Here is an 11,469-nt window from a genome sequence, read left to right as displayed (position 1 = left end):
ATCACCTCACCCCCGCAGAACCTAGTCTCATTTTGTTTTTAGAGCATTTTTGCTACGATGTTAACTATATGGTTTATGGTGCATATAGGGGCTTCGCGGCATCGCTTCGATATTCGTGGTTTCGAGCCATATCACTCTATGCTTTGCACGGGGTATTGTGCCCCCGTCAAAAGGGCAAGATGGCCCGTCCACGCTGTTCCAACGTCCGTTCTTTCGGCTGATAGGCCAGGGCAATGCATTCGTCGCGATATTCTTCGTCCTCCTTGGATTTTGTAACTCCCTAAGGGCCATCCAACTTTCTCGGGCCGGCACTGTCTCAGACGCACTCTCTACACTTTCTAGAAGCTCTCTTCGTAGGATTTGCAGGCTGGTAACCCCAGCTGCAGTTGTTACTGTCATATCATGGTCTCTGTGCCAGCTGAACTTTTTTTATTTGGCTCAAAGGTCGGATGCCTTTTGGTTGCAAAGCACAACTCCAAAGCCAAGTGATGCAATTCAGACGTCCCTGACCCATTCTCCCATCCATCTCAATAGAGCCACTCAATAAAGAAACTGAAGGTAGCGGGTTGAACATCCTCAAGTTTCACTTTCTGCTCTTGGCCTTCAGTAAAACGATCCCGTTTCAAAGCAGCTTTGAAATAGGAGGAGGCTTTAACTAAAAGGCGTGAGTGTAAGTGGAAGGTTCGGGCTGAGTCAGAGGGACCGACGATGACGGGAACAATTGGTGATGATAGATATCTACACGAGTGACGATGAGCTTTAATTGTTTGATGCCAGAACATGTAGAACGTCGTTCTCACTCTGAAATCTTTTCCTCATCGGGATCATCGAGGGCCGGGGAACTGGTCGGCGCCAAAGAATCCTCCGTGTTGGGGGGTGGCATTATGTAGCGGTAGCTGTAACAATTAACTGGCGCTGGGTGAGAATGAACAAGAATAGAAGGGAAAGGTTGTGTGGAAGTGGTGGTTATTCGCATTTACTCCATTAATAGGAGAATTCTCGACATGTAGTGGGTCATATCTTGGGTCTCGGTTTACGAAACTGCTCGGAACATACGCGGGCGGATGATGGAAGGCATCGACACCACTTCCTGCCTGGGGAGAACGATGAAATGAATTCATGTCTATGGCAGTAGCTGAAGTAGCGGGGGGGATTGAGAGTGAGCTTAGTAAATTAAGTGTCAATTTCCAGTGGCAGGGTTCGGGGAACAGATAACAGAAAACCCATCAAAATTTGAAGTTTTCAGCTGAACTTGAGATGGTCTGATATCTGAATCTGTCTCAATATAGATCCAGAGTGGACTCAGAGAATTTCCTAGTTGGCTCATGTGCTTTTGAGGTATGGAGTAGGGTGACGAATTCATCGACGTGAAAGAAAATACCGATCTACAGGCTTCTGCGAAAGAAGATTGGGATGTTGCTAATTTTGAGTGTTTGGATGGAAGAGATTTGGAGCGCACTTTGCATGTTTTTTCCAGAAGGGAGAGCGGCACTGAGAGCCAGAAACACATATTGGCCAGCATGGAGAAAAGAAAGCGAACTGCAATTAGCCGCCCGGGATACTCTCAAGGTTGACTAGTTAGTAGTCTTCAATCCGGAGAAGAATATAACTGGTCACACCATTCATATCATGTTGGCAAGAGTTGGGGTGTTGGGGGCAAGGGCCACGCAGTTCCAGGACGCGCCCTGAATATTAAGCTTCACATCTTCCAATCAAGGGATTGATGGATAAGATTGTGGGAAATACCCAGTTTCATACAAACTCTAAGAGGCAATTTCTCGAGTGATAGGCTCCAAAGGGCAGAAATGGGGCCGGGATTTGAGCAGACCCTCATCCTGCAAGGCCAAAAGCATCGTCCAGTCGGAAAATAGAATTGTCAATTTATTATCGAATGGGTGTCTGTGCTGCATTCTGTGGGGTTGGACAGGGGAGTCGTTTTTAATTTTAGTTGGCGGGTAGGACGCGGCGCTTAAGAAGAGATTACAGCTAACGTGCAGGCGCTAAGTTAACTAAGTTTCTCTGAAAGTTCCCAGTGGACACCGCGTGGAGGTGGGAGCTCGTCGTCCGCCTATCTGCCCGTCATTTCTACGGCCGTTGTAAGGAATCACAGGCTTAATCAGATGAGAAGCAATGAATTATTATTGAACTATCTGACAGTAAGGGGTGGTTCCAGTAACAAGATGTAGGGCAAAGAAAGAAACACTAAAAGCTCAAAAATCAAAGAAAAAGAAGTTCGCCATAAAACCAGGCGGCCAGAGAAAGAAGCAAAATAGAAATGTCCCTGGCAACCTTACCCACAGAGCTCCTGCTCACCATCGCTTCCTACCTCATCGAGCCCTCCGACCTCCTCACCCTTCTCCTCCAAAACCGCTACATCTACTCCGTCCTCCACTCAACCCTCTACACCAACGGCATCCGCCGCCACGGCTGCTCGGCCCTCAGGTGGGCCGCCACGCACAGCCGCGTTGTGACGGCGGAGCATTCACTCAAGCGCTGGGCGCATAAGATCCTCAGCGCCTCTTATCGCAAGGACGAGAATGTGGTAATGGGCGGGGCCTTTTGGGGATCTAGGGGAGGCATATATACTTTTCTCTGGGGCTAGACAAAATAGACAAACGGAAATGGTTCGAAGAAAAACCAAAGTGAGAGGCAAAGAAATGAGGGGCGTTCCACTCTGCATGGAATTTTTTGACCAGCTCCTAGCAGCCCGGGATCAGATCGCTCCGCGGTTGCCACATAGGCCGCCATGCGACACGGTACACTCTTATTCCAATGCAGAGAAATTGGCTAGGTGCAGTAGTAGACATAAGTTTTGAGTGCAGCCACCTTCTCATCTTCAAGCAATCAGCATCAATGCACGCCATACAGAGTTTTAGCAATATGAAGTGCTATTTTCGTTCATCACTTTAGAGCTTATATTCTGTTTACGGTGTAAAACGCGGAAAGACAGTTCGGGTGCCACTGTAGAAGCACGCAGAAGTGTTAAATTTTCTTGATGATACCGCTCTAATGTTATGAACTGCCTATGTTTTCAGAGTTGCTCTATAATTCTCTCTATGTTTGCTGTGTGAAACTTCATTCATCTTCACTCTAGAAATATGAGACTCTACTACATATGTGAAAGGCTGGCAAACGAGGAGATAGCTATAGAAGTACAGGAATCCTTGGCGACAGGAGGACATCAAAATAGCCAGTAAGAGACACCACCCCATCGAGCGTGCGAAACCAGGTCAAATGAAATACTAACGGACAGTCGAAACATAACCCATATGGAGATTCTCCCAAACTTGCCAACTATGCCAACCCTTCCTGCTTGCCCTTAACACTGGCCTTGTTAGCGGCATAAGTCGCGTCGCCGCCATCGATGATTCCTTCCGCCTCTAAATCGTCCAAAAGCTCGAGCACATAGTCTTGACAGTTATAACCCGCGAATTCATTGTGGATAACTGCGTTCTTTGCAGTGTCCTTGATAGCTTCAACTTTGAAAGCGGGCACGTCGCAAAGGTAAACCAGTTCCGCGAGGCTTTTTGATTCGCGGGCGTTTGAGTTTCGCATTTCGAAACGGTATCGAGTCGAAGAACCCATGGCGTGGAGTATGATCTTTTCGGAATCGGTGGCTCCCTCAACGAAGAGGCTCCAGTGCTTATATACACCGCTGTGGTAGATGGCAACATGGAGCTTGACAGTTGGAGGCATACTGAAAATCGCCGAGAAGTACCGCGAAAAGTTTTCAAGATGGTGTATCTGTAGGAGTGAGGCTGCGGGGAGTCCAGTCGACCGCTGGCTGGATACGAGGGGGTTGGAGGGAGAGTAAGAACCTAGCACGAGACAGGAAAGCCTTGGACGAATCTGGCACGTTGACTGTGAAGAGAGGATAAATTGAGCGAGGATGCAAATCAGAAGTCTGAGATGGAAAACAGCCGAGGGTTAAGGCTAATGGGGACATGTATCGATGGAGCGGTAGAGATATAAAGAGATTTAAGGGGAATTTTTCTTGTGAATCAAGATAATGGATGGAGGGAGTAAAAGCTGGGGATTGCGATGATTTTATATACAACTCCAAGCCGGACCCTTCTTATGTATGCCCACAGGAAAAGGTGCTTGGATAAACTGAGTGGTGTTTGGGATATTACCGTTCACAGCGGGATGATGAAAGGAAGATTGCTTCTGGCTATTCGGGAATTTGAATTGCTTTCAGACAAACTTTGCAGCAATAAACAGCGAATCATATGTGTCTTGTTGGGTGGCATCTCTGTAAATGAGGTTTCAGAACATGCATATAAGTGTTGGTCATGTTCTATGTATAAATAATTTGCTGATCCGTGACGCATGAATGAACTTGAAAGCATGCCTCAAAGTAAATTGAGCAGTATTAACCAATGACATTCCTGTGATTTGTAGGAGGACTAAGATCATGAAAAGAGTAATTGGTTGGTTTGAACTAGAGAGCTAAGTGGGCGATGAAAAATCCCGTAGGCGGCCCGCAGGGGATCCAAGATGATTGAATAACTTCGGAGCCTGGCGGCTAGCATAGGAGAGTATCGGTTGTTTGGGAGGGCGAAGTGAAGCCCTGGAATGCATATGAACCGATGTGCAAACAAAGAGAAGCGGCGCGTATGCATGAATGAACTTGAAACAATGGCTTCATGAAAAATGGTTTGAGTAGTGGCCACTAAGGTATTCCCTTTGTAAAAATAGCCTGAAACGCAGCAGCTAAAGGTTCCCTGTCATTTAAGTCGCGTTTGGTTGAACAGACCGCTGCTTATATATTAACTAGGTCACAGGTTCGAGCAACTCAGGCGCCTCAACTTCCGAACTCTGAACGCCATCAATTTGGTAGTCGACCAAGCGAAGGTATCCCGCCATCTTCTTAACGTGTAGGTAGGATAACGCTCCAATCGTGACAGCCCTGCTTCCAACATCTCAACCCCTGAGATGTCGAACGCATGAATGGTGCGAGTGAGAGTCGAAGCCATTTCTTTCGAAATGCTTTCCGGCGACTGGATGAAAATAGACAGATCCTTTAAATAACAGTGAGAGTTCAGATTTGCTGAAACAGTGGGCTGGAAGCTGGCGGTTACAGGCAAGCCAAATACCAACCAGCTTTTAGTATTCGCCCGCTTTTCAGATCCCTAGCACCTATAATAGTGAGCTTTTGTTGAATGCGCGCGCTTAAGTTTCAGATCGTAATAATATACTCTTGATGTTGGGCTGAATTTCATGCGAATAATATTACAGGGCTTAATACCGAATAGTTGGATATCATTAAGGAGCTACTAGGTGGGCGGTATACGCGATGTTATGGTCACGTGCCGGCAGAGCTAGGCGGCCCGCAGGAAGCAAACATATCTGAATAATTAAAAAAACGCGCTTTACCACAAAACTCTCTGTAATATATAGTTATGAAGCGCGCTAATTGGTCCAAAAACCTCCAGGCGATGGGAATTCCACGCGTTGCTCGAGTCCGTTGTACCATGTCCTTTTTAACTCCGTATTCTTCGAAGACGCGTAAACGCAGGCAAACAAATCCCAAACAAATTATTTACACGGTAAAACCACTGGAATCCCAGCAGAATCTCGGTGCTTGCCATCCTTTCACAATCGTCCTTTGAAGAATTCTCTTATCCTCATAAGCCAGCTTTTGTGTCAGCAATTATGGATGAGGCTGCGGCTGCACGGGGCCTCTCGCTCACACACCCCAACGCAGCACAATGGAACCACGAACTTATGCTTGAATTCCAAGCAGCACTCGAAAAAGATCCAGCGGCGGACCTGATGTCAATTATCTCTGATTCATATAGACGAGAACATCGAAAAGCTCAGTATTGCGAGCTCTCTTATGCAGCAAAAATTAATCTCAGAACAGTCGATGAGCTCGGCGATCAACTCAAGCACAAGCCAGAAGTCAACTTGCTGGATGTGTTTCCAAAGAATTATGTTCGCAGGATTAAAATGGCGACTGCCGGCCGTACAGCGCCGTCTGCGGAGGATACTGAAAAACCGAGTCCTCCGGAGTTCCGCACACGTCTTGATCTCGCTGACTCCGCCACGGTTGTCTTTCCATTGTCTGAGACAGTTACCGCTCTTCTTGCGAGGTATTCACACGCAGAGGAACCAGATGGTGCAGAGCAAGCACTGATTTCCTTCCTCAAACAACTGCTTTGGGACTCGCCCAAACTCTGGGAAAGCTCCATCAGAGGCGTGGTCGTCAAGTGCAATGAGGAAGTCGTTGCCAAAGTGATTACAAGTGATACCAATGACACCACAGAGTACACGGCCATGCAGTACCTCGCAGAACGCGCGCCCGACATCCCAGCCCCCAAACCCCACGGCCTAATCAGATTCGGACCCTTTCGCGTTATCTTCATGTCATATATTCCGGACATGACATTGGCGCAAGTCTGGTCCAGCCTATCACCCAAGGAGAAAGTCTCAATACAACAACAGCTAGATGATATTTTCCGTAGATTGAGGACCCTTCGCCAGGAGGATGGCAATGCACTTGGAGGTGTCAGTGGAGAAGGAGTGAAAGAGTACCGTGTCGATGAATGCGCCCGCTGGAAAGATATTACCACAGCCAGAGAGTTTAGCGACCTACAATTCTCCGCGTGCCACCATGGCAGCAAGACATATATCAAATTCCTCCGCTCTTTCCTCGAAGATGAGAGTGCTACCATGCGCGGATCCGTGTTTACCCACGGTGATGTCAGGAGGGAGAACATTATGGTGAAGCAGGATCCATATAATAACAACGCCTACGTGGTCACTGGTATTATCGACTGGGAAGATAGCGGCTTTTATCCCGAGTACTACGAATGCACGATGCTGACATGTACTCTGAGCCTGGTAGATGAGAATGACTGGTACCTTTACCTTCCGGAGTGCATTTCGCCGTTGCGATTTCCTGTGCGTTGGCTTGTTGATCGGCTCTGGGATATTCATCTCAAAACTACATAGCTGCCACAGTTGCAAGATGACAAGAAGTTGCCGTGCGGTACTATGACTGAATGAGAGAGAACCGACTGATGGAGGATTAGGGTGGGGAAAGCATTTGTTGTCATTCCACGATCTGATATGGGATCTTACCTGTCAGCGGGAAGTAATGATTTTTTCTAAAAAAAAAAGGGTAAACTGTCGACAGAACCTCGAGGCTTGGCACAACTTCAGAACACGTAGCATGCCTGACCGATTCAATTTGGAATTCTAGTATGACATCTTTGATGTATGTGTTTAATGTAAAATGTAATTGCATTTCTGCTTTCTCCACTACTGAAGGAGAAACTTTTGTTAGCAGTAGAGCTATCCGAATTGGTTAGAGGATGGTTCTTGATAATGTTGCGATCTTCTTGTGAAAGTCCCGCCACTTTGATGGTATAAAAGACCCTTAAGTTAGTGCGAAAAATTGCAAAGAGTGGGAAAGTTACAGGGTGGTATGCTAATTTTACCATCAAACATTTTCTTGGCCAAAACAAATGACTAAGCATGGAGCTTAATTGATTTTCGATTTGATTGGTTTATTCATTTCCACTGACGCTCCCTATTCGGGTTATCTTTGGACGTATTCAATTACATGTACGAGCTTAACTGTGCCAAGCGCTACTCACTACCATTAGTGAGTGCGCCACAGCGTACGGAAAACCACACCGTACAGAAAATATTATGAAGGTTAATCGCAGCTGGTGCAAATGACAACTGGCTTGATGATATCGGGAAGTACGTCTCGAGAAACCTAAGTGCCGCCAGGGATAATATCTGTCTGACCCGTTTTAAGTAACCCGATGTATACGCTGCTGGACTGCGCGCTAGTATCCACAGCCATGAGCGATGGCTCCTCGTTCGAATTTGCTAAATATTGTGGGATGATTGCTGGTCTTTTCGGCAGATCATTGGCCGAGGTTGGGAATGACTACCTAGGTAGTCGAGGATTTACAACACTTCATGAGGTCCTTCTACGAATCAATACCAGTCAATCATTGGAGGAGTTTCTCGACTCTTCATCTCGAGCCGGAGATATTGCCGCTTTGATTGACCAGCCAGATTATCATCATCGAACTCCTCTAACATGGGCTGTAGAATTTGGCTGGGTTTACGCCGTCCGAACCCTTCTGAAGTACGGTGCTAATCCACACAAAGCAATTCTCTCGGAACGCGGCAAATCTACTCTTCTACACCTGGTGCTTGCCGGTCCATGTTCTCAGTTTTCGAAAGGCGACTTCAATTCTGTTGTCGAGGTTTTGCTTGCAGAAGGCGTTGACATTAATGCGAGAGATCATGAAGGGTGGACACCATTGCATATTGCAGCATCATGGGGTTACATTCCTCGAAGGCTCGTGGATAATCATGGACTTAATTGGAATGTCTTGACGTACGATGGTCGGACAGTAGCTGATTTATCGCCCGGCAAAAATGCTTGTAATATTTCTGTAATTTAGTCTTCCACAAGAGCCAATAACCCGAATGTTCCATCTGTTTTGCTTTCCGTGTATTGTCGTATAATGTAGCGAGCAGACCCGGTTAGAATATCTTCACCTTCGGCCAGGGAGCCTCGGCTTATAGGTCCATCGACGTCACCATCCAGCTCGTACAATCGGTTCGAGTGTGTAACAAAACATATGTAATGGTGATCCACTTCATCTTCGGCGATGGGGACGGCCGAAACCCCCTTTTTCGCAGCCTTCGTATAAGCCCTACAGACTTCTTCCGAGTCTTCAAGATATTTAGTACGGTTGGGCGGTGCAAGTTTGGTTAATTGGTGAAGCGCAGACTCGGTTTCTGTGTGGACTGTGAATTTCTTTTCCCCCTTTATTAATGCGAACGAAAAGCGAAGCAAATCACGTACTAATGGAACTGGGCACGTTACAGACGGCGTGTAGGATGGCGTAGAGGCCACATGCATTGTTGATCGTCTGCTTTAACCAAACAACTTCTTCCTCAGCTCGGTTTGCGATAATTTGACCTTCAATCGTACGATGCTCGTACGCGGGGCAAGACGGGAGGATTAGGATTAGTGCAAGGACAGGGCGCTGAACAAGGCGCAGCTCTTCTTCTTCAAGTGAGCAGACATCAACGAATTTGAGAGAACTAGACACGCCCAAGTCATGCATCAACTCGGTAAATATCTCTGGATAAGACTCGAGAGGAATATAATGCTTTTTGTAATTCATACTGCGCTTTGCTGGACCAAAAATGGCTACGTCTAAAAGAAAAGAAAATGGAAAATGGACAAATGTTGGTTTGGAAGGCGTCAAAGAGCCAAATGGTGAGGGGTCATTCTCACGTGACAATCCACTGCCCGTCAGGCTCTAGTAAAAGTCGACGCCTATTTCTCTTTGGTGCAAAGTCCCATATTTGCTTGGCAGCTTAAACTGCATTGCCATTTGCCCCTAATTAGCGACGGGCTAGGAATCCCGGATAAGCACTCGGGCGTTTTCCTGTGTTTCGAATCTGGTCGAAAGAACTCGTATAGTCTCTGAGCTCGGGATTGTGTTTGCGCGGATAATAGAGGCTTGCTGTGGTGGAATGTTCCAGATGTGGGGGCTAGCCTAGACTGGAACTGAGGAAGAGAGGAACCGCTTTCCAATTCAATCAGTCGACAATTTTGGGAACAGAAGTCATCACCATCAGTCTGCCGGTCGCAGGACAGACAGTAGTTCGGGCACCAGTCTGTGGACATTGGAAGAAGATTTGGAGTTTGCGGCTGGAGAAGATTAAAGGATTGTCATTTTTCGTTGAGAGCCTCTCATATGTCATACTGACGTCAATGCTTCATCTTTTTTTAGCTTAGGGCGTTTTTGACTTAAGAAAGGCTGCTGCCCGCTGCCCGCTGTAGGAAGGCTTCCTGCTTGGGGGATATCATTCTCCCCGCTGGATCAAAAATGATGATGATGATGGTAAAATACAATAAAGATCAAACAGTTCCTCAAACCAACAGGTGCCTGGAATAGCTGCTGGAGACCCACCAATTACAGCGCTACCAGGTAACGAGCCTGATGGGCAGATTTTGGACGCTATCCGGGGTAACCCTTGCAGTGGAGCTGATGATATCACTCAATCAGTCGCCCTTTTTGCGCATGGCTGCGTTATTCTACACATATCGTGCAACGGGACGACACGGGAAGAAAATATTTACCTAGTGGCAGACCGCTGTGTGAGGCCTCTGATTGTATATTACCAGGACTTGGAAAAAGTCTAAAATTGAGTTGCACTCGAAAATATCGAGGAAGAGGTGAGTATGCTGAGGTAAGCAATCCCAAAAAACAGGCTAACCGGAATGTTGACCCATTGCCTAGGAGTCACAAGGTGGGGCAAAAGTTGTTCATCTGGACTACTTGCGCAGCCTGGTTAAGAAGATTCCGAAAGAGAAAATTATAAGTTCCTAATATTTTAACAAATTCACCAGAAGTCTACATAAAAAAGCGGAAATTTGCACTCTGATTTCAATGAGTGATGATACTAAAAAGCATTTGAATACACTTCTCTTTCTCATAGCCAGATGACTGCTCTTCTATGTACTTCTCACCATAGCAATCTCTCTACATGCGCATTCCTAATGTTGTCACTGCTGCTTTTCACAGTTTTCCTGGCCTGCAGCTCAAGCAGGTTGCATGGCTCTCTTGAATTGTGGCTCAGTCTAATATCACTATGTCAGTTAATGAACTTCAATCTAGGTTTGAATTGCAGCTGTATCTGATGGGTTTTGATCATCAACTCCAGAAGCATAATATATGAAAATAGAATCCTGATGTCTGTGAGGATTACTGCACAGTCAAAGTCATCTAATTTATGAATATACTGTCTTGTATATTCTTCCAGCCTCTTTCAGATATAGGCCATCTCTTCCTGACTAAGAGGTTTATACATTTGCTGAAAAGGCATTATCAGCCGGCTATCTGCAAGAGCTGTATGAATTGATTGAGTCCAATTCAGTACAGGTCTCGAGGGTTGAAGGTTCAGTGAATTTGTGAAAAGAATGATACAGATGACTTCCCCAGTAGTGCTTTTTTCACAATGTACAGAATCATGAGCTGTCAATTCCCAAATGAGTGTTGCCTGCACTGGAGATGTTGGTCTCGTTGAGCTAGTAGAGCTCAGAGAGATGTTGTCCCGAGACTCAACAGAGCTCTGCTGCTGAGCCCTCTCAGTCATGATTGTTTCTTGATCAATACTATCATTGTTTTCTGCGTTCAGATGTCAGTTACAACCTGTTATTAATAGAATGATGGGAGTTTCTGTTGCATCTGTGACAGAACTTAAACCACTGCCATCTCTACTGTTCACTGAGTCGGTCTCTGATTTCTTGATCTTACAAGTTTGAGTTGTTCAGGTGCTCATGATGAAAGTGTAGTGTCAGATAGTTTGCAAAGCTGAAATGACCCCTGAGGAGAAAAGGGAAGATGAAGTGATAGAAGTAAAGTGAGAGAAGAGCTGGCTTTATATGCCTTCGGATCTACGCTGCCTCTCCCCCCCCCT

General features: G+C 46.3%; 5 protein-coding genes across 5 annotated transcripts; 2 read left to right on the top strand and 3 right to left on the bottom strand.

The window, feature by feature from the left end:
• Positions 1-527: 527 nt before the first annotated feature.
• BDCG_16853 (uncharacterized protein) lies at positions 528-883 on the bottom strand (the record flags this gene model as incomplete). Its single annotated transcript, XM_045426043.1, has 2 exons — positions 528-738; positions 801-883. 2 exons carry the CDS (start codon positions 881-883, stop codon positions 528-530), a joined length of 294 nt encoding a protein of 97 aa, XP_045276016.1.
• A 1,392-nt stretch (positions 884-2,275) lies between these two features.
• BDCG_04117 (uncharacterized protein) lies at positions 2,276-2,602 on the top strand (the record flags this gene model as incomplete). The annotated part of the gene is made up of 1 exon (XM_045419787.1): positions 2,276-2,602. One exon carries the CDS (start codon positions 2,276-2,278, stop codon positions 2,600-2,602), a length of 327 nt encoding a protein of 108 aa, XP_045276015.1.
• Positions 2,603-3,294: 692 nt separating this feature from the next.
• On the bottom strand, positions 3,295-3,696 carry BDCG_04116 (uncharacterized protein; the record flags this gene model as incomplete). Its single annotated transcript, XM_045419786.1, has 1 exon — positions 3,295-3,696. The coding sequence occupies one exon, from the start codon at positions 3,694-3,696 to the stop codon at positions 3,295-3,297; it is 402 nt and encodes a 133-aa protein (XP_045276014.1).
• Positions 3,697-5,655: 1,959 nt separating this feature from the next.
• Positions 5,656-8,389, top strand: BDCG_16852 (uncharacterized protein; the record flags this gene model as incomplete). The annotated part of the gene is made up of 4 exons (XM_045426042.1): positions 5,656-6,863; positions 7,614-7,628; positions 7,883-8,278; positions 8,383-8,389. The coding sequence occupies 4 exons, from the start codon at positions 5,656-5,658 to the stop codon at positions 8,387-8,389; spliced, it is 1,626 nt and encodes a 541-aa protein (XP_045280749.1).
• A 39-nt stretch (positions 8,390-8,428) lies between these two features.
• On the bottom strand, positions 8,429-9,164 carry BDCG_04113 (ubiquitinyl hydrolase 1; the record flags this gene model as incomplete). Its single annotated transcript, XM_045419785.1, has 2 exons — positions 8,429-8,781; positions 8,840-9,164. The coding sequence occupies 2 exons, from the start codon at positions 9,162-9,164 to the stop codon at positions 8,429-8,431; spliced, it is 678 nt and encodes a 225-aa protein (XP_045276013.1).
• Between the last annotated feature and the right edge of the window lie 2,305 nt (positions 9,165-11,469).

Source organism: Blastomyces dermatitidis (genome assembly GCF_000003525.1).
Source record: "Blastomyces dermatitidis ER-3 genomic scaffold supercont1.4, whole genome shotgun sequence".
Lineage (NCBI taxonomy): Eukaryota > Fungi > Ascomycota > Eurotiomycetes > Onygenales > Ajellomycetaceae > Blastomyces > Blastomyces dermatitidis.
Note: the sequence above shows the minus strand (reverse complement) of the source record. Positions and strands in the feature narration are given on the sequence as shown.